Source organism: Scaptodrosophila lebanonensis, unplaced genomic scaffold (assembly GCF_003285725.1).
Source record: "Scaptodrosophila lebanonensis strain 11010-0011.00,11010-0021.00 unplaced genomic scaffold, SlebRS2 tig00000001-arrow-pilon, whole genome shotgun sequence".
Taxonomy (NCBI): Eukaryota; Metazoa; Arthropoda; class Insecta; order Diptera; family Drosophilidae; genus Scaptodrosophila; species Scaptodrosophila lebanonensis.
In genome coordinates, this window is record NW_022060529.1 from 10948725 (window position 1) to 10971603 (window position 22879).

Sequence of the window (22879 nt, forward strand, 5' to 3'; positions counted from 1 at the left end):
TTACTTATAGGTTTTTAATTTATACTGAGACTATTTTAATGATTGCACATTTCCGGCCCAATATTGCTGATATTTATCACAATTCGCATCTGATAACTATATAATGTAGCTGGGATATGGAATTTTGGATGAGTTGCTTGCGTACATGGACACAACGAATATTAATAGGGTGCTGTATCCGCTGATTTTGAATTCAACATTATTTATAAGTAGTTTGTGTATCTAGCAATGGACCTTATAAACGATGTCACCTTAAGTTGAGTAATATGAGTAATACGACTATGAAAACTTAAATATAACAAAATTGCACCTTGTGGTTTGGCAAGAATCGTAAAGTTATTGCACTTGTTCTAATCATCTAACCATCTTAAAATACTTGAAAGTCTTTCTTTCTGCTTGTATTGTATTGCACATCCCTTAAATGAGAACTTAACTTTTTCTAATCATCTTATACAACACAGAGTGTGTTTCTATGCTTTCGGCACCTGATTCCCACATGTCCTCAGCATTAGTTTCCTCATCGGTTTCCGATGAACCACAGCAGGTGCTGTGGCCACGTCTTCGTTCGTCCTCTGAGGAATACGAGGACATGGTGCTACTACTCCCTCGCACATTTAACCCGTTCGAGTGAGAGTGCGAACGAGTTAGAGTCTTATCAGAGTCAGCGTCACTCAGATCAGCGCCCGGATTGGACGTCGCTCTACCGCCTGGTGAGACCATATGTTCCAAGTCCTCGAAGCGTGAGGCATCAAGTATATTACCATTAGGCGTTTCTTCCTCATTCCCACCCTCCGAGTTATCTTCGATGGTATCCACGCGTATTACTTGGCCACGGCCTGCCATCATCTTGAAGTTGTAGCGATCGTAGACATTACGTTTGTAGAGCTCAGTCGAATCGGTGCTCATGTAGCCACTATCTAGTTCGCTGGGACGTACACCAATCCGCTGCTCGTAGTAGCTTAGGCTCGTTGGTGCACCATAGCTGTGCTGCGCCACAGACACTGAACCTGCATCCTCTATAATCGAGGAGATACCCTCGTCTCGATCGAGTGCTTCAAGAAAACTGGTCGGGTTCTTGTTGCCATAGGTGGGCGCTGGGCTTTGATTTGGACTGAATTTGGAAGCGGCCATTGTCACAAATTTGCGCCACGCATTTTTCAAATCCTTGGCCTTTTTGGCTCGATCTTTCAGACCTATGGCTATTTGCATGCCAGCCGTCAGTTGGGCAGGTTCGATCTCGCAGCGATAAACTGTTTGCACGTTGGTTGTGTTGGTTGTCGTGGTGGTTGTGGAACTATTGGATGCACGTTGTGGATAGGCGATGCCCACGGGGACGCCGGCATTGCGGTACATCTCCTTGGTATGCTCGGATAAGTGGCTGCTGCTGCGATTGGACCGAGAGCTCATAGACAGACCATCGAACTGGTTGAGATCTACATCCTTGATTACTTTAGAATTGTTGCTGTTGTTGTTATTAGTACTGCTGCTGAGCTCTGCATCGGAAGAAACGTCTTTTACGTTCTCCATATTGTCCTCCTCTCGTTGTTGCGATTTGCGTCGGTTGAGATACTTTGTAAGGCTATAGTCATTACGCAGGCTGTTAATTTTCTTATTATAGTTGCTATCGTAATCATTTTCGAAGCGCTGCTTTTTATCAGCCAGCGCCTCGAAGTGCTTTTTATGATCCATTGGCTCGGATTTTTGTTTTTGTTTGTCATTTGGGGCCGAGATAGCGCTTGACAGCGTATTATTGCATGAGTTCTCGAACTCTGAGTTCGCCATTGTATCCGAAACTCCAGTTATCTCTGTAATTTCGCTGTGCATACTGAATGTGTCCTCTTCCTGATTACTCAGTTTTGTCTCGCAATTTTGATACTGACGCTCGTTTTGGTAGTGTAACTGACGTTCCAGCGTTTCGGATTGTGATGCCGGTTTCGGGGGTGGTGGAGGCAGGGGTCGTTTATTTTGTACCACAGGTCCAGATACCGGTTGATTGGATGCCTGTCGTTGTGCTGGGGGTACATGTTTACCCACTCCATAGATACCTTTGCATGTTGGCGAAGCTTTCAAATCAGTTGCTGACTCCCTCTGCGGCTTCAGGCTTTCCTTTTCTGCATTTGATTCGCCCGAAGAAGAAATCCGAATAGTTGTTTTATTGGAATTGGCTCTGGCAACACTTACAACAGACAAAGTTGGGGATCTTTGTGTGCACCGCTGTCTGCGAGAGTGTTTTGCTTCTAATGTCAAGATGCGGCCCTCACTATCGTAAGTCTGCTCAGTGGCTTTAACCTTCCTCGGCGAACCCTCACATGTGCAGTTTGCATGCACGGCCAACGGTGATTCGTATATTTCACGTAAATTTCGGAAAGAGTTGCTTGATCTTAAAATGAACGATGCCGTTCGCTGTTTGCTTGAGACTGGTGTAGGGCTCGTCTGTCGACTCAAGTCCGGTAGCGAGTTGATCTGATTGTAATCTGATTCGACATACGTTTCACTCACGCCCTTGCGACTATGATTATCCCACGCAGCTATGTCACAAAAGCTCTGCTTCTTCGGCTTCCGGTCCAGTGTGTCTGGCTCGAACTGATCACTGTCTGTGCGCTCGAGGTCAGATGGGGGCTCGTGCTCAACCTCAATGGTCATGCTGCCGCGAAACGGGGTATCGTATTTGATACGTGCAGCCATCTCCTTGTTTTTTTGGGCGGCATGAGCGTTCTTGCTAACTACACGCTTTTTTAGTTCGCCATCCTTTCGAAAGCCGTTTACACGATCGTACACAGCATGGCTAATTTCCATCTCTTCTTCTAAGGGTAGCGCTGTGCTCAAGCTAGGACTCAGCTGCGAACTGACATCTGAAGATGGCGAGGACGAAGAGTGTGAACTCTTTCGTTTTGGTGGCTCCAAGCGCTCTAAGCTGTCCGTTTCGTAGTCAACAATTAAGTATTGTGGCGACTTCCGCCTGTAGATGGGCGAGTCCGGCTGAAACTGCTTGAGCGATTTGCGACTGAGGGAGCTATAGTCTGGCGTTGGCACTGATGGTATACTACTCTGGGTGCTGCTGTAGATCTCCTTGATCTTCTTCTCAATAGTGCTGTCATAGTCTGGCGTGGGGATGTCTAGGGGAAAGTTGCCTAGCGTAGTTATTCGAGTCGTATACTCGTGCTTAAGTGAGTCATATAAGATTTCTGGCTTCATGTTTCTCAACATATTATAGTGCTGGCGATCGAATGAGTTGAGTGAGGTGGGCGTCGAGGTGGCAGCAAACTGATCAAGGACATCACCACGCTTTCGAGAGGACTTCGAGCGAGTTGAGGATCCTTGACTTCGGAGCGAGGGAGTGGGCGAGTCCATAAGAATGAATTTCGGGTTGTTGTAGATCTCGCCGCCGGCAAAACCATATACATTAGCAGCTGCCGAGTAGCTTGAGAAACTCTCACTTGATGCTGGTAATTTTGGGTGTTTCGTATCGGGTGTCTTAACACAACGCTGCTGAGCTACTTCTGTTTTGCTATTTGAGGATTGTTGATTATTTGGCCTGGAATTCTGCTGGTCTTGATCCTGTCTGGCTTTTGACATTGGTGGCGGAGGGGGACGTTCCTTTGGCGGCGATATATCCTTGCGTGGAGAGCCTCTATTGGCGCCATTACCCTTCATAGGCGAGCGCGTGGGCTCAGGCCGGTCTAGAGTCTTCTGGGACTGAGAAGATTCTGTATTGGGCACGCTCTGCAACCATTTCTCAATGCTATTACGCTTGTCGCCCAAATTCTTGGCCTGTAAGTTTTTCTGCAACGGCACGTTGTACATTTGGCCAGCATTGGTGTCCAATGGTGCCTCCTCTGGTATTATGTTAAGCGACGGCTGATAGCGTTTCGCAGCCATTTTATATTTGGCAATGGCGATAACTTCACGTATCTTTTGAAGAAACTCTACAGCGGCTTGGGGTGGCTCCTAAAAAGTTTCATCATTAAATCACTGAACAATAGAAAATGTTACTTTTTCGGTTAAACTTACGGCCAACAAATGAGGCTCGAAGTAGGCCGGATTGAAATACAACTTTTTGCGTACGTTGCCATTAACCATGGCACGCAGACTCTCCAGTTTCTCTTCAGTCATCATGTCCTCGATTACGGCTACATTTTCAGCAGGAAGACACTCGTTCTCCTGCATAAAATCTTCCGTTTCCATGGATGCCTTCTCCGCGCCATTGCTGCCCTTCGGTGATCTATTGGTCATGTTCAGCTGTGGATGAACCAAGACCGATGTCTGCAAGCAGACAAAACATAATTGTGATAAGTTTATAAAAAAGATTATTAATAAACAAATTATTTCTTTCACAAATTAAGATATTTCCTAACATCTAAGAATGATTTTCTTTACTATGTAATATATAAAGGTATACCTTTATTTTATCATCCATTTCGCATTCGGAGTTCGAATTGGATATGTCGCTGGCGAATCCTGAGTTAATGTCGCGCTCACTTAGCTGGGGAAAATGTTGGAGCAGTGGATTGTTTTTCACAATGCCAAGGTCTTCCTTCAGACTGCCAATGTTGGTGCGGGCGTTAGAGTCGTTGCCACGCCCCAGGCTATTGGTGGAGTATATGCTGCCCACGCGGCTGAATGGTGCACCATAGGTGACCTGATCATTTTTAGGATAGTTGATGTCATTGCCCAAATTATCGAGCGAGTTGCGGGAATTGTGTCGACCACGACTCTTGCGCTTCTTCATGAACAGGTAGAGGAAGACTGAGGCGACGTAGATGAGGCCAAGCAGCAAGCTGCATATGCCAATGACCACATACTCCCTCATGGTCATGCCTTCCGATATGGAAGCCAGTGTGGTCGAGTTGGCCGGTTGAAAGAAAACCTCTGGTACGTCTAAAGCAGAGCATTGTAATTAAGAGCACTCGGGCTATGACATCTCACTTACTATGGGTGTGCTTCACCGGACTGCCATTGACCCGAAAAGCCACGCAAGGCGAGTGCACATTCTTTGGCAGCATCAGTTGCTCTGAGAGGCGCATACGAGGGGTAATTATATATAAAACGAACTGAATAGTGCTTGCTTCACTCACCTTTCTGGCTCACATTTAATGCCACAGTCATGTCGCGGCACACCAAATGCACGACTATGAGGCGGCCCTGCATCTTCTGGCGTAGCTCCGCTTCGCCCAGCCACTGTAAGAAGCTGCGTCCCTCATCGCGAAACATGCGAAACGGATAATCCGTGTCGATGGGATTGCGCAAGTCTGACCAGCCATTCGAGCTCAAATACTGGGCCCCAGTGACTGCGCAAACCGGCGTATGAATATCTGAGAGCAGCACGTGTTTTATAAATATGCAATCAGAGGGGCGGGAAATGTGTCTGTGTCTATATGAACTACATTTCCGGTTGGTTACTTACTGGGAAAACTGATTTCTCTGCTGGGGTATATGATTTGTCCACGCAATGGCAAAAACACAAATGGTATTTTCTCTGATGATGAGCCGCTGACAAATGGCGAAAGAGAGCATTCTGCGAAGGCAAAAAGCAAATGCGTCAAATGAGAAAGTTCAAAGCATAATGGGCCATGGAGTGTTTTCATTTGGCTCATGATAACATCATCTGCTAGCATAAAGCTATCAATTTCGTCACTACAAATTGTCCAGCACCAGACGCACAAACAATTCTCCATTGTGAAGATCTGGCGATATTTGTTTTATTTTCCAAAACTCTTACTTTCAATTTGCAGTGTTTTTGTTTCGAGACCAGCGAAAGTTGACTGAAACATTTTCTTTTCTATAAAATGTTCGCCACTAAAATGTTCAATAATAACATTTTTTACCCATACGTCAAATGCCAAATGGCTGTTAGTTTTTGCCTTTGGTTTGCGTCACGTTGCGAGGCAGATATTTTCATTTTCATTGCCGCTGTTCTGCGAGATATGCCAGCCAACCAACCTACCAGCCAAGTCTATCAACCAGCCCGCCAGTCAGCCAGTCAGCCAACTAGTCAACGGGCTCACAGCCCTATACAATTTTGTTATTACAGCATTTCTTTTTTTTCCATCGCGTAGTTGAGCAACTATTGTGGTTGTACGAGTGTGTTTTTTTTCCACACTATTCCAAACTCTTCAATGTTTTGACGCGAATATTGCAGTTCGCATACGATACATTCATAAGACCCCCAGACAGACCCCCTGAGCGAACGGACTAACAACAATGCTCGGCAAAAATGCCGTTGACTCCCATAGGTGAGAAAGGTTCCCAGACCCAAATGAAATGGAGCACATTTTTGGTATGAACTAGCTGCCTGCCTGCCAACCCGTAGCGGCAATTACTTGTGGCAGCAATCACTTCCGCGACATTTTCGTATACCTCTCAATGGTACTTGACGTGCTGCTGTCAAAATTTATTTGGATGCATGCAACAGAGCCACTGTCTCATCAAATGACTAAAACCTACCATGAATATCATCCACGCATATGCCCAAATCCTCCCGATAGGCTCGCAAATATGGCAGACAGCGGCAGGTGCAGGCTTCCTCATTCCCCAGCTCGCTGCCATGCGCAGACGCAGCCGCCGCTGCCGCTGCCGCATATTTCTGTTGCAACTTCAGACGACGCGTTAGCAGTTCTAGTTGGCCGTTGCTGCCGCCGGCTAACGATCCAGCCACCGATACCTGACCCGAGCCATCTAGACAAAAATAAAAAAGCAAATAGACAAACAGACAATGGTAAAGAACATGCGAAATTAATTCAAACAGAAAACAATTTTCCATATTTAAAGACGCGCTCAATTACCGTTTCCATCCGCGCCCAGGCGCACGAGTCCCGCTGTGCCGCTGGATAGTCCGATGCAGGTGTCCGCGTTGCAAGTGCTGATGCCTGTTGAGTAGGGTAGACAGGGGAGAAGCATTATATACTGATTTGGGCCGTCAAAACAGAGCTTGGCATAAAAAGTGAGGAGAAGACACTTACTTCTTAAAAGCTTACCAGCAATACTCTCTAGGCTTCATTTTGAAGCCAGTTGTATTTATTTTTCATACTTGTCTTGTGATGCTATGCGATTTACATATTTTCAACGGAAGAAAGCTATTTTTTTCTTTAGAAAGAACATTCTTCGGAGACAGATATAAGTTAATTAAGTTGTGATTAAAATCAGAAATCAACATCTAATTCAGATTGACAAAATAAACAATTTATAATGAGTGAATAATTAAATTCTATGACAATATTTATGTTTATTTATATGAAGCCTGCCTATGAAACATTTAAAGGCAAGTTTAAAATTCAAAAGCTTAATGGTAAAGTTAAAAAGGATATTACAGAATTGATTGCGATCAAAAAGTCATGGAATCAGATAATAAATGCTGCCGTATGGATACATACTTGTATAGAGAAATAATAATTAGACGATCATTTCATGTCACAACATTACTTCTCGTTTATAGACTTAAGTATGACTAAACCTATTAGATATGTGTATATGCACTTGTATCGAAACCGATCACAATTCCATTCAGTTCGGTCGTAAGTTGCAGGGGATTGTAAAGAAAAATAAGAAACTGTACTTTCTACCATATGTAAGTATATGCGCTTTCGCTCTGCACATTACAAACTTCCATAAAGAATTCATAATACCATTTGCCAAAGGGTATGCAATTTATAAGAAAAAAACTCGTTTCTCTCTACATGGCTGGCCAGGCACTTGGTGCTCCTCACGCGGATTGACACGCCTGCTACTAGCCTCAGCCATGAACTGACCACCACCATCACCATCACCACCACCTGCACCGCCACTGCCACTGCCACCTTCTGAACTCTTCAACTAATAAGCTCTCCTTACTTAAAATTAATGCGCTGTCCAAGCTGGCCACGTACGAGTTAACATGCCACACGCCAGCTGACTGGGCTACTCACCGCTTGTACGGAAGATATCACCGTCGTGATGCCTTGTCAGATTGATTAGTTGTCCGTTAGGCTGCTGCAGATCCTCTAACAGTAAATTGGCGCTTCGCGTTAGCATTAAATCGTCAAGATAGTTTCTCTTATTGTCGCTGTCGTTGTCGCCTTCACGATCGCTGTGGTTGTTGCTTTCGTTGCGGCTAGATGGCTCCTTTTTATCCGTTGCTGATGATGCACTCTTGGCCGCATACAATGCCGCACTTGCGGCAGCCAACGAGGTGGCGCCAATGACCTCTCCCGTTGTTGTGGGCGTAGTGTAGTGTGTTGTTGTCGTTGTTGTTGTTGTTTTTGTTGTTGTTGCTGCTGCCGATTGTCTGTGGGGCGTGGGTGATGCTGTGCAATGCAGCGGCAACAACAGTGGCAACAGCAACAGCAGCGGCAAGCAGAGGGGTATGGAATTGCCAACGGTTTTGTGCCACATATTAAAAGCAACATTGCTAATGCATAGGCTGGCTGTTGTTGTTATGCTGTTGTTGTTGTTGTTGTTGCTTTTATTTCTTGTCTTGCAGTTGGCCGCACAAATTGAGTTATAAGTATGTATTTTTATGATGTTGCTGCCACTAAAACGATCAAGAAGACGAAAAGAGAGAGAGAGAGAGAGAAATATCATTATAAGCGATAAATGCCATAAACTTGGCCATAATCATGTTTCGGTGTTGCGTGGAGAAACCTCCGACTAATTAAAACAAATCCTAATGCAACAAAATACGCATATCAAAGCAAAAAAAAAAAAAAAAAAAAAGCAGACAAAGTATAACTAAGGTAAACAAAATCTAAAGATTTCCCCACTGGCGACTGTCCGCGACCACTTTAGGTGACATTCTTTGAGCGGCAGTCGTAAGCTGTAATGAGGCAGAAATAGTTTGACTTGCTGTGGTTGTTGTTGTAGTTGTTGCTGTTGTCCGTTTTTGTAAATGGAGCAGCATCTACGGCAACGCTTTGGCCATTGAGTCGTTAAGTGGCACCAACTAACGGACAACATTTAAAACAAATGTTGCAATTAAAACTCGTTCTGCGCTCAAATATATACTTATAAAAAGTCTGAGGCGTAGAATTATGCAGTAAACAGCTGGGCTGGAGTGCCAGCAACAAGAACAACAACAAGAACAACAGCTAGCGACATTAACACCAACAAAGCTCTGCATTTTCAACCTCCATGCAATTCCCGTGCGTTAGAATCGGTGCTCGACTCCACTTTCAATGTGTATTTGAAAGCAACTGTTTGCTGTTAGTGTGTGTTGTACCGTTACAAATGTGCACCATAATACTTATAATATGCAGTATGTATGCATGTATCTGTGTTCTGCTTGCTTAATCTACATACACAAATACACAGAAAACCCACACACTCGTACACACGCATGCATATGTATGTACTTGTACATATGTATTTGTTTATACCGCTAATCAGTTGCATTTTAGCAGGTTTCTAAACACGATAAACAACAGAGCTTAGACTAAAGCAACAAGACTAAACAAGCTGTCTGCCCCATCTATTGCTACTTAGACCCACCAGCCAGCTACAGATTCCACAAAGTGACGGAAAATGTTTGTAATTTACATAAATATTTCACACAAAACCTATTGGGGACTTCTAACTGTTCTTAACTTATTTTTGGTGTTTGTGCTTTTCAAAAGAAGAACAGCAATGGCAACAACTTGGCCCAATCATAATGTCCAAGAATGAGAAGAAAGCGATAACAGCAACAGTTGCGGCCTAATTTGAAAGTAAAATTTCTACCAAAAATCTTCGCCGCTCTTTTATACAGTCTTTTGATTGAACACTCAAGTCCATCAGTCGGCATCAGTTGATTGCTCGACGCGCGCAACGCAGACATCTACAGTTATAGCTCTTCAAATACAATATATTATTTGTTGCTGATGTTGTTGATTTGTTTACGGCTTTGTATCGCTTGCCAGCCACCACTTGCCACACATTTCCATGCATTTCCATTTTGAAACAATTTAATAGTAGGTAATGACCTGGTTTTTGGGTTAAACAATAACTGCGGCTTTTCTGCTGCAACAGCATCAACAGCAGCCCCAACAGCTCTGCCTCGAGCCCGTGTGAGATTGGCTCAGTACAGTTGATGGTGCAAGTATGTGGACAAGGGTTTGCATTCAAAACTGATTAATTACAAAATTATAATTTTGTTCATAGTGTGATAATATCATCGAATTAATGGGAAATTAAATTAAATTAATTAATGTGAAAGAGTGATTGCATGAATCCTTAGACTCAAATATACTTAACTCATACTTAATTTTTGAAATATTTTATGTAATATAGTATGTATGTATCAGCTAACAATTTCTTCAAAATTTTGTTTCATTCTTTAATTAAATACTTTTTAGAAAAACTGCTATTTAGAAGAATTTCTACTACAAGAGAAATAAAAGAATATAAATCAGCAAATATTTAAGAACAAATTACTTTTAATATATTATTAATTACAATATTGAACTATTTTTTATTACTTTTACAAAATAATTATTACAAAATAACTATTACTATTTATTCTCTGTTTTTGAATTAATAACGAATTTTTCGATTTAGTTTTTATAGCATTCGAATAAGATGTAAATAAGACTAATTTAATTGGGGACAAATAAGCCGACAAATAAAAGTATTGCTATTTAATGTAAAGAAAAAGATATTCATCGATAATTAAACTTGTTGGCATTTTATAGTAAATTCTAATGTTATGGATAATTCGAAGTGCTTATATATAGAATTTTGTTTTCGTATATCTAATGTTATCTTTTGTTTTGCTGCTTCTTTGAATTTCTCTGTTTCTCTTATTTGTTTGTTAGTTTTTATTCGTTCTTCTGTCCTTAATCCAAAAGTGTAAGTAAAAGTGTAATGCTTGTAACACCAAGAATAATAAGTTGTGTATTATGTTATCATGTCTGTTCTTCCGCCTTTGCAATAAAGCTTATCTTTAACAGCACAGGTAATGTATTGAGATCTATTACTCTAAGTTCTATGTAAGATCGCTGCGAACGTAATGTTAAATAAAATACAAAACAAACTGCACATTAAAACTATTTTCGCAAACACCTGAACATAAAAAGAGATGAAACTAAATCTTAAAATTATATGTTTATACATGTACATACAAGTATGTATGACATGTACATGACATGATAGATATGTTCCCCTCCTTCCTCATATTAATTCTTATTTAGAAGTTGTGCTGCGTATAAGATAAGATTTGCTAATCGTTCCCCCTAAACATAATAATAATATTATTATTGGGTTGAGCGAACTAACAAAGTTCCCAGCACTTTTTAGAAAGTCTTGTAGTTTGTGCGAAATAAAATAGTAATAACAAAAGTGGCAACAGGTTTAGGTTTTCTTCCCTTTTTGCATTTTCAATTTCATTCTCCATAAATTGACAAAAGGCATAGCGAACAAATAGTAATTGGCAGAATACTTATGCCATATAGTGTGCTTTGCTGCTGTGGCAAAGTATCGTGAAGTAATGGGCAAACGTCAAATAAAAATTTCAGTAAGATGCAGCAGAAATAATTATTTCGTCACCCTTGCAGCTTGATTGCAAAGTTACAACAAAAAAGTGGATTTTAGTGGCAGAGTTAATGTAAAAATTTGTTTCACCTGCGAAACGGTACTTCGCGTCGACTCTAAATTGGCTATCGCAGCTGGGATCAAAGAAGGTTCTGCATTTGGCTAAATTCAATTAACAGGTAATTGAACTCTTTTTGCACACAAACAGACAGGCAGTAAATAGCGTGTTCGCATATAAAACATACGTACACATAGTACATACATAGATATGGGCATGTGCAGCTACTTATTAACATTTTAAATTTTCATTAATTATTAGGCAACACGAGAGCTATACTAGCGCTCCATCCCCAACTCGATGGCGTGTGCATTGTTCTAAGTCTGTGCGCATAAATTGTCTGATGAAAAACAGAAAAAAAACTGAAAAAACTGAAAAAACGGAAAAAAATTAAATTACCACAACGCATTGTAACCTGTGAGCGCCAATGGCGGGCATTCACATGCACGCACCCCTCCCCCTCCTCCAGCTGCTCTGCTCTGAGGCTAGCCTTTACACAAGTAGATACAGATATGGCAGAACTGTATGGTGGGCTCGCTATTGTATTATCGCTGCAACCACTGCATATGGCCACAAGTACACTTCCGACTCCGACTCCAACTGCAACTCTAACTCTGACTCTGACTCCGACTCCAGTCGAGTGCAGTCGACGTCACACTCGGCAGAGTTCTAACACTTAGAAGGTACGGGCACGGCATGTGCTCGTATGGATTGGCGTGGCAGCCACCAAACATAATAACAAATTTGAAAATTTATTCCATTATGGGGCTGGCGTCGTAGTCGTTGGTCCATTGTGTGGCCACAAGAGCGCATCATTTGCTCGCCACTTAAATCTACTTTAATATGTATTTGCGCTTATGCTTTTTAGCTTTTAGTTATTGCTGTTATTATAGAAGAAGGGCTACACACAAACACCTTTGATTTTATGTATGTGTGTGTGTCTGTGTTTGTGTCTGTGTCTGTGTGGTAGCAACGGTTCAAAATGGTTGTTAAAGCTTCAAATTAAGATCTAAGAGAAGCAAAATTACGACAGTGCACTGAACGCTGGACTGAACGCTTCAGTCCAGTGGCCATAGCAACGAACTCTAAACACCCGGGCCTATGCAAAGCTGTTTTTTTTTTTTTTTGTGATTTTTCAGACCCAATGGTGTTTTCCTTTCTTTGTTTTTTTTTGTTTTTTTTTTTTTGGAGCACTTTGCCTGTACTTGACCAAATTACTTTCACCTCACAGATCTTCATTTGCAGCGCCTTGCCACATGCTGCATGCCTGCCCAGTGACCTAAACTCAATGGTCTAATAAGTTTAATTTCATTTAAATGCGAGCAGCAAGGGCAACCCCAAAACCCAAAACCAAAACTCGCTAGACCCTTGGCCAATTGGGAAATGGAAGTGCGAATTTCCGGCTTGGGGCAAAACTTATTCTGTAGTTGTTGCACTTACTTAGCACAGTTGTTGCCACTGGGAAGAGGGCCGAGTGCTGCAGGTTCAGGTTGCTAGTCTCACTTTAATTAACACAAATACTAAGTATATAAACAAAAAACCAACACACAATGCATTTCGTTTGTAACACTTTTTGTTGGTTAAATGTGCTGGTTCCATTCAAAACTTGGACTTTTTGTTCACACTTCAGTTGCAATTTGGCATTCGTTGCTAAGTATTCTCACACATTTCAATTTCTTTTTGCATATTTCACAAATTTTTCATATCTTTTTTCGCCACACATTTTTCGAAAACACTTCGTGCCAAACACATTTTCAAAAAACTGTTTTGCAAAGAAAGCTTAAGCTTAACGAAAGGCAGACCAGGCAGCCCAGGCAGCGATGGAGTGTTTATTTTTTTCCCCCTCTGTTTTTCTTTCTCGACCGCTTTTACGTCTATCAAGGTCGCCGTCGTCAGATCGACTGCTCGGAAACTCTACGATACTCAAAACATCAAGCGCCGGAGCTCTTCGTCGTCATCGTCGTCGTCATCGTCGTCGTCGTCCGTCGTACGGAGCTGACTCGCTGGCGAAGGCGAAAATTGCGCGTCTGGCTGGATTTACTCTTAAACGAGTTTATCTTTTGTTTTTTTTCTTGAGGTTGTCGACGACGCATGCGCAAAAGGCCTAGCTGAACGCTCTTATACCTCAAAACAATAAGCTGGGCTTTGACAATGCTTAAACAGCCGAAGAGAAAAAACTAACGCTATAATAAAAAACAATTAAAAACTGTTCGTTCTACTCTTTCGATGACAGGTCCATGTGCGTGCCAGAGTCGCTATACGTGTGTATATATTTATAGTATGTTGTATCTGATGTTGCAATACCGTTCAGTTAAGGCGGCATATCAGAACATGGAAAAATCGGAACTTCGCGTGCGTGAGCTGTGCACCAGTAACGGCAAATTGAAAAGAGAAAATGCCGCAGTTCGGATTTCCCAGCTAGCTGACACTCTGCAGGGCGGTCGAGACGATCGATAAAGATATAACAACCTGTCTGCTCTACAGATTTACAGCTCATGTAACAAATATAGTAGAAGGCCTATAAGACGCTTGCTGTATTCGCTCTGCTCCAGTTTTTGTTTCTGTTTTTTTTTTTTTTTGGTTAATAGGAGTTCGTTTTAACCTCAGCTTTGAATTAGTTTAGCCTGTCATTTGTTCAGCTTAAATGTGTACTCTAATTTGCCCATTTTAGTCACACTCAGCTGCAGTTGCAGCATAAAATTGTATGCTCGGCTTGCGCCTCGAATTGTTGCAATTAACTAGAACAAGTGAAAACTTTCCAACTTGAGTCAGGTCTGTCTTTGGCAGTCAGTAGTCGATCGGCACCTGTCTTGCCATATCTTTGCTGCATGGTGCCTATTGGCCAATACTTGTACAATAAATAAATTTGCTGCGACAAAGTTATGAGCCCCGTTGCTTAAAATTACACACGCACTCACACGCTCTCGCGCCCGATTTGTTTGACATAAGCGAGTTATAGTTATAGCATACATATATGGCGGACACTCGCGAACACGCCAAAAACAATTACACAAACTGGTTCCAATTAAAAACAGTTAAGTAGTCGGCTGGAGCGCTCAAAAAAAAATATACTATATAGAAAAATTGGCATCTTTCAAACGTGCCGGAGTTGCAGCTCTTTGCTCACTCGACGCACACACAAGCCAATAATTATGTTTTAGTTTTAGTGGCGACGCTACAAATGCATACTTACAGCTACACTGCAAAAAACAAAAAGACACTTAGTCGGGGAGGTTATCAACGCTCGTGTCATATTTATTTCGAGAGGATTATATTTTAATGCATTAACTTTTTCAAAACATTTCAGCTATCGTTTAAAATTGAGAAATCAATTAACAACTAATACAGATTATTTCAAATTACAAATTTTAAAATGCTTAATATAAAAAAAGGGTCAAATGGGTCTTAGGTAAGAATTTGAGTTTTTTAATCAGAGTCGAATTTTAATTGACTTAATAAATTAATCACTTAAGTCTTTCCCAAATATTTGTTTATTAACACAAATTTTTCAATTTTTCGAGTTAAAAATATCACAATAAAAACATTTAAAATTATGCATTTTTGAAATTCCATTAACACTTAATTTCTAATTAAACCAAATTGTGTTTCAAAAGTTCTCGTCGTTTGAACATGAGGAGCTTATCACGCCTCCTTCCATCTATTGCATACTTTTGGAAGCTTCGCCTTCTCGAATAGTTTTTATATTTAAATATTGGTATTTCCGTATCAGTTTGACATCTTTTTTGTTCTCTGTGCATATTAGCTGCGTTTACAGTTCGAATGGCTCGCTGCATCTTGCCGGCTGTCTTTTAGAAAGTCCCTCCAACATACCCGAACATAACATTTATACCGGCTTTGTGTGACATTCTGTGTTGGTTATTCAGTTTTTATGACCGAGTGAAAGAAGTTTGTTTATTTTAATTTTGCTTTTTAGTTTTATGCTTATGCATGAATTAGTTTTGTGTCTCCGTAACGGTACCGTTTAAATCAATGCTTCTATGTCTATAAGTAAATACACGTATCGCAAGATTACTTATAAATATGCGTACATTTTTGGCCACTGGGGCGACTATATGCCTAATGCCTACACACGATTACCCGCGTATCTGCTGCACTTCCCATAAACATGGCCCATAAATCTTTAGCTGGAAAAAATGAAACAGCGAAGAGAAGCCATTGGCAGACTTATGCAAACTATGGGCACATGTCCAGCCTGCCAATGTCGACGCAATCCGATACCAGCCTCTAAGCAAACCAGTTCATGTTTGGGATGCCGCCAGTGCTCCTTCCGATCCATGTTCACAGTTACTGGCTCGTTATAGTTGTTGATGTTGTTTGTGTTGGTTTTATTGCTCCATGCACTGCGGTTGTTCGACCTGTTGTCTGCCTCTACAAACTTGCAATTGTATTCATAAATAATGCCTGAAAAATGTTTGCATTGCCATGATATTTCTGTGGTCGGCACTCGCACACTTATTATCAATTGCGCATGGGGCGCATGGGGCGCATGCGCGACCGCAATGGAACATAAAAAAGTACTTATAGAAGTGGTACAGACGTGCGGAATCTGCTCCTGCTCCTGACCATAACGGTTGCGAGTGTTACTAGCTGGGGCATCAGCATATGACAACAGTATGATTAGGTCGCATGGTAGGCCTTGTGCCACATGGCCCCCGGGCAGATGGTCCCTGCCAACAACTTCATTATTTACCAATCGAAGGGGACGGAAGCTGGACTCGTCTCTGGCAACCGCATTTGGTCAACACTGATTGACAGCAAACAAGCTAAATGCATTTCAATTAAACGCTAACCGCTACAAATATTCGCATTTGTGTGCCGCTCAGGTGTGCTCGCTTACTACCGCCTTTTTTCGTCGTTTCACAGTGGCTCCCATTGCTAGAAACTGTTGACAAAAATCGAGTGAGTTCAACTGAACTCTAATTATTAACTATTCCTATCTTCCAGATCCGCAGAAAACATCTTCATATCAGCTTATAAGTATAAAAAACGTATTTGCCTAAATAATAATATTTACTTTTAGGTTTAATAAAAGATAATACCTCTTGGATAAATTTCATGGGCCTATTAAGTGTTGTAGCAAAATATTCGAACAAAAGTTTTGTTTACTATAGTATAGCGAATTAAAAAAGTACATAGAATAGTCAGCAACAATTGTTATTTCTTCAAAAGATATTCACAGCTCCATGTTAAACGTCCACAAACATTTTATAAATTAGGAAACATTTTTTGATCGTAGAAGATAGCTATATTTATTTATACAAAACAATTCAGGTAATACTAAACAACTTGATTTTACTTGTCAGCTATAATATATTTGTTTGAGGTATAACTTTAAATAATTTATAATTATCAAGCGCACATTTTCGTTGCAATAAATGAAGAATTTCAAATTATGTTACATTTCACACCAAAATATAGATATTATTGGGCTTAGATTTATGTTTAGGGTATACCCATAAGTGAAAAAATAAATTCTCAAGCAGAAGCAAAGTGGCTTGTGATGTATTAAGGCTTAACAATTATTTTTTGTTTTGTTATGTAAATGATGTTTAGAAATTGTTTATTTTTGACAGCGCCCATTGTTCATGTCGTGCGATCCACTGTGCGTTCTAAACGCTCGATGCTAGCGATTGGAACTCGCCTTCGGAAAACAATTCGCAGCGGTCACCTCATCAGTATGCTGTATAAATTAGAGCATCAAACGGCGCTTTGCAAACTCGGAACTGGTCTATACTGTTATTGGCCGTCGCAACAGATGCAAGCGCGTCCGTTGGCCACAACATCTGTACACATATATATAAATATATAAATGTATGTTTCTATGTATGTGTGTTTGTGTCTAAGCTTGTTGCATTGTACTGTGCGTTTTTGAAGAGTTCAGGCCGCTGCAGAAAACAACTTGCGATTGCAGCACCGATCAGGCAGGTAATCTGCATAACGAAATGCTATACTTGTATATTGTATGCATATGTTGCACTTAAATTGTCAATTTGTTTTAATGTCTGTACCATTATAAGGCGATTATATTGTTAAGCATGGTCAATGCTAAATAAAACACTCCATTTAAGACACGCTCTCCAGTCAACAGCCGACGGGTGACTATTATGCCATCGGCCGTACAACAAATACTTTAGTGCGAGTATTTTAAAGATACTTGTAGTATTAGAATAATCATAGAACCAAATTCTTTGGCGCGTGCTATCCCCTACGGTTAAGAAATAGCATACATAACCAAAGTGTTTAACGGTGCTCTCCTTTTTACGATATTCAGCTAGATATTAGTTAGTTATTTATAAATCACATTTGATTGATAAATGTTTCGAATTTTACTGAATAGAAGATAATTTCTATTTAAGCATAATTATTTAATACTATTTCACGGAACTTTAAGTTAATACTTATGCTACCAAATGTTAATTTAAAAAAAGAGTATTTTGTATAGATTATAAAAATAAATATTTGTTATAAACTAAATTTTGAAATATAATTAAAGCTCAAAATATATTTTCTGATACCGGATCGCAGTTTAATTATCGTCATTTAATGATGTCTACACATGTTTACACATATTACTTAAGATAGTTCTCGTTCATAAAGAATTGAAGACCTGTAAAGTGTATGAGATGGCTCGGTACTCCTCCCTGAGTCACATTTTTTCTGAAATAATATATCAGTCAACAGTCCCTTGAGAGTTTCTCTTCGATGTCATCATGTTTCATTGTTAATTGCGAATTTAGGCCTCGTAGTCTGCAAAGACACAGTTTTGAATAAATTTAGCAAATTCTTTCATTGCAGATACGAACACAAGCAAAGTCTTATAAAATTTATAAAATGTGGGAGCAACTTTTCTGTCAAATTTTGATTCTATGAATAGATGTTTATTGGAATAAAAGAAAAATGTTTACCTAAATCAATTTTCATACGCTTTGCTGTTAAAATATAAAATATATTAGTCAAGGTTACAATGCATAAATTATTTGTATTATAATTAAAGAAGAGTAAATTGTGTGTATTTGTAAATGAATACCCTCAATATTTGTCTAAGAAAAAGTACAATAATGTCTCCGACATAGAGGTGAAAATTTATTTGGCATCCGGCTAGCTCTCCCAAGATTCACAACCAATTGTGGTCAGTAGTTTTATTAGACATCTTATTTAAACAATAGTATTTTAATTTTAATTAATAGCTAATTTTTATATACTACTTATATATAGTTTCGTCAAGCTTCTAAATTATACGCAAAATACGCTAGGAATTTAGGAATATAATAAAAACCGAATAGATATGCTACATGCAGCTAATCAATCATTCATTTTGGCTGGAAGAGCAACAAAATCTTGATTAGTATTCCCAAACGCCGTTATGCATGCCGCATGCAACAAGTTGTTTAGAAACCTGTATCAATACATCTTATAGGCTATGACGTTAAATAAAAGTGTGCTAGAGAAATTTGAATATTACCAATACTAGTTTCTTTTTTCCTTCTTTCTTTTTGGGATTTATTTACGTGGCCAGTTGCCGGGCAGGTCCCGACTGTTGCAGGAAGCAAACGGCCTTATTAAGACATAACTCTTGCTACACATGGCCGTGTCTCGTTTATGCAAATGGACGCAACATAAATTAATAAAGGTGCTATTTGGTCTGAGGTACATAAATTTAGTGAGTAACTATATTTACAAATACATGGATAGATGGTGGTAAAAAGGTATGAGGTAAGCGGGCGTGCAAAGTTCTGATTGCGAGGCAGGTTGATTGAACTCTTTGGGCAAAATCGGCACATGTGTGTAATTTCTGTTTTGCTATACGCTTCAAAAAATGTGAATAAATAAAACTTAACATGAATTTAGTTGATAAAATTCGTTCATTGTTGTTAATGATGTTGATGATCTAATGGAGTCACGCAAATCCACATGCTCCGCTTATTTATTTCACCATGAGCAGAGAGTTCATTGAACGTATTTACATATATACAAGTATACTAACATATATATAAGTATATAAATTTATTGTCTTATTTAGACGTGTTTCCGTCCTGCATAGCTTTAATAACATACCAATGCAATCGATTTGCAATAAACTAATTGACCTAATAGTAGGCTTGCAGATATTTAATGGAAATCATAGGCCTGCGATTTGTTTGCGTTCTTGAAACGCGTGGACGTTCCCACTTAAAGGTACAATATAAATATTTTAGTCGATTACAAACGAGTATATAAAACTGCAGTTTCGAGATTGGTCTGCAATCCTAAGGTCTAGTTGGAATGGATAGCTACGATTTTATTGCAAATTGGCGCCTGGTAAAAGGACTCTTCGCTGATGCCTGGGCGGTCCTGCGTAACAAAGCTCGTCCCCAGCAACTAATGCTGCATTATCACAGGGCCTTTATGGTGTATGTCTAAAAGTAGTATCTTACTCATACTTGCCAATAATTTAATCATTTTTCTTACAGCATATTGGGCATATATCCAAATAAAAAAATGCTATCGAACGGAGTATATAAGACAGTTCATTACTTCATTTTGTTGAATATAACTCTCTTTCTAATACCGGTTTTGTGCGGCGCCTACGAATGGAATAATGCCATTGATATGGGCGGCGATTTTGTCTGGATAATTGGAGTTAGTTGTGGAGCGTGGAGGCAAGCAAATTTCCTTTTAATTTCCATCTAACTTGCAGATAAGCCTAATACTAACAAAGATGTGGTATGTTCACTTTCGTGCTGATGAAATCGATAATGTTATCAAGAACTTCGACTCTTATTACACGAATGCGCAGTCAAAAACAATCGACCCCATCATCTTGGGTTGGGAGCGTTTTTGTTTTCTCATCGAAATCGGCTTACTCTCAAGCTCTATTGTAATACTGTTGTTCTTTTACTTGGCCATTTGTGTTCCACCACTTTTTACTGACCAAGAGCTGGTTTATCATGCCATCTATCCTTTCGAATGGCATCGCCCTGAAAAGCATCCGACAACGCACATGATCATTTATGTACTTCAGACCATTACTTCATGGCACAATCTGATGTCCATTCTACAGATCGAGCTACTGGGCATACATATTATGTTGCAAACAACTCTGAATCTGAAGATTCTTTGCATTGAAATTCGCAGCTTGGGAGAACTGGAAGGTGGCGATCAAATATTTCACATGAAATTCTGCCGGGTTGTAAAGTTACATCAGCACCTTATACGGTGGATACCTTCTGATATATTTGGCCATTTCTAATTTTCATTTTCTGCAGAACTGTGGAGAAGTGCAATAGTGTTTTCTATGGATCGTTTGTTACCCATCTAATAGCTAGCTTTGCTCTAATATCGGTGTCAACTTTCGAGACCCTTGTAAGCGCAGACGACCCAAAGGAGTCTGCCAAGTTCTTACTATTTGTGATCGTTGCATTCCTGCAGTTATCCTTTTGGTGTGTCACAGGCAATACGGTGTGCGTACAGGTGAGTCTTTCTTTTTAGCTAACTATTAAGTTTAAAATTGTACATTATGTTGCAAAGTCTTTGGAGGTAGCGGAGGCCGCTTTCGATATTAAAGACTGGCACACTAAATCCGTAGATATACAGCGAAATATAATGTTCGTCATACAGCGCGGTCAGCATCCGTTAATTTTTGTTGCCAAACCCTTCTTGCCCTTCACACTGGTTACCTATACAATGGTAAGATTAACATTTTTGTGGCTCAGTTGTTGATTCAATTCCTTTTCCAGGTTCTCAAGCAGTGCTTCAGCATTCTGGCCCTGTTGCGTGAAACCATTTAGAGAAGTTAGTGGCGACACAATCTGGACAATCTCATTATACATAGTTAGCTTACACCCACGTTCGCATATTAGCCAATCTGTGTGTGTGTGTGTGCCTTATTAGAGTTCCGGCGCACCCATGACATGGAAATTTCAACACTCAACAATAGCCAAACAGACCCACACACACCCAGCAGCGACAGGTACAACCTCCAAACAGCAAGTTTCGATAATGCAGATGGTTCTTGGTCGATGGCCGATGGTCGATGGTCGATGGTCACTGGTCGGTGGCAGTCGCGACTTAGCTAGCCTCGAACTTATTCAGACGTGAAACCCAACAAAATAACAAAAATAACAATAAACACATTGTCATGCTTGCAGCAACTGAACAATAAAGAGCGTCGATCGTTTAGCTCGGCATGGACCGAAATGTTCATGCCCTTCACCACTGCCACTTGGCCATACGAGGTCTTTTTTGGCCCCGAACCTAGAATTTGTGCCCATGAAACCGACCGGGCACTGTTACTACGCCCACAGGTGTTGCTGTGCTCAGCCTTTGCGTTCCCATGTACATTGGGGCAGAACCGACGCACACGCACTCACACCTGCGCAAAAATCACCCCCATGGTTAGCACACCCATATCAAGTACCTACCTATAGTATAGTACATATATGTATACGAGTATGTCTCTTTGCCGATGTGTGAGTGCTTTGGCCGGTATTATGTTTTGTCAACTTTTGGTCGCATTGGTGGAGTTTCGTGCTTTACAGCCGCACTGATTAACATTTGAATTGGAAATGTTCGTATTTAGAACTTTGTAGTTGTTGTTGTTGTTGTTGTCTCCACATCTAATTAATTCCTCTTTTTTGTCCATTGTTGCTGTGGAGTTTCATGATTGGCACTGCTGCCCGCACTAATGGTAATGGGCCGCGGTACTGACTGATCCAAATGCAGCCATTACCAGAGTGTGTGTTGGCCCGCAACGCGTTCAGTTTGTCGCAAAATTTTCTAACGATCGGTCAAGTCTGGTCCGGCGTTATCCAGGCGAGTGTAGTTTAGTGATACAGCCTGCAAACAAAAAAATTATATAAATTATCTATCAATTAAACTCAATAAAAATTAATTATCCTTACAACGTTCAAGGTCTGAATAAATGTTTTCTTATTTAATTAATTAACGCAACATTAATATGATAATTTTTTGTTCGGTTAGGTGATTGAAAAACTGTTTTTAAATAAAATAAATAATCCTCACACAAAATAAGCAGATAAATGTAATTGTGTTTGAAATTAATACCACTTTATAGACAACATATAAAAACGATTTGAATTCAAATAAAAATGTAATTTAAAAAATGCCAATAACGTGGAGTTAAAGTTTCCTTGCCTGATATTAATGTGAAGTGATTGCCCTTGCAATAATAATGACTTCTCATTTCATTTTATAAATGGAATAATTATTAGTACCTATTCAAATGTGAATTGCGTATAAAGGATACACACGCTTAAGTTATTGTTAAAAATTTGCAAAGTGCTGATGCGATTTAATATAATATTCTAAAATCTATAAAATAATCAA

General features: G+C 40.1%; 2 protein-coding genes across 2 annotated transcripts; one reads left to right on the forward strand and one right to left on the reverse strand.

Moving 5' to 3' along the window:
- Nucleotides 1–429: 429 nt before the first annotated feature.
- On the reverse strand, nucleotides 430–15830 carry LOC115634828. Its single transcript, XM_030532746.1, is given in 10 exon segments — nucleotides 430–3948; nucleotides 4012–4263; nucleotides 4400–4878; nucleotides 4931–5011; nucleotides 5076–5312; nucleotides 5405–5515; nucleotides 6445–6675; nucleotides 6771–6866; nucleotides 7902–8180; nucleotides 15773–15830. Coding segments are annotated over 10 exon segments (5343 nt in total).
- A 3986-nt stretch (nucleotides 15831–19816) lies between these two features.
- On the forward strand, nucleotides 19817–21321 carry LOC115634830 (odorant receptor 47b). The gene is made up of 6 exons (XM_030532747.1): nucleotides 19817–19944; nucleotides 20005–20173; nucleotides 20232–20749; nucleotides 20800–21004; nucleotides 21062–21220; nucleotides 21271–21321. Exons 1-6 carry the CDS (start codon nucleotides 19817–19819, stop codon nucleotides 21319–21321), a joined length of 1230 nt encoding a protein of 409 aa, XP_030388607.1.
- Nucleotides 21322–22879: the final 1558 nt, after the last annotated feature.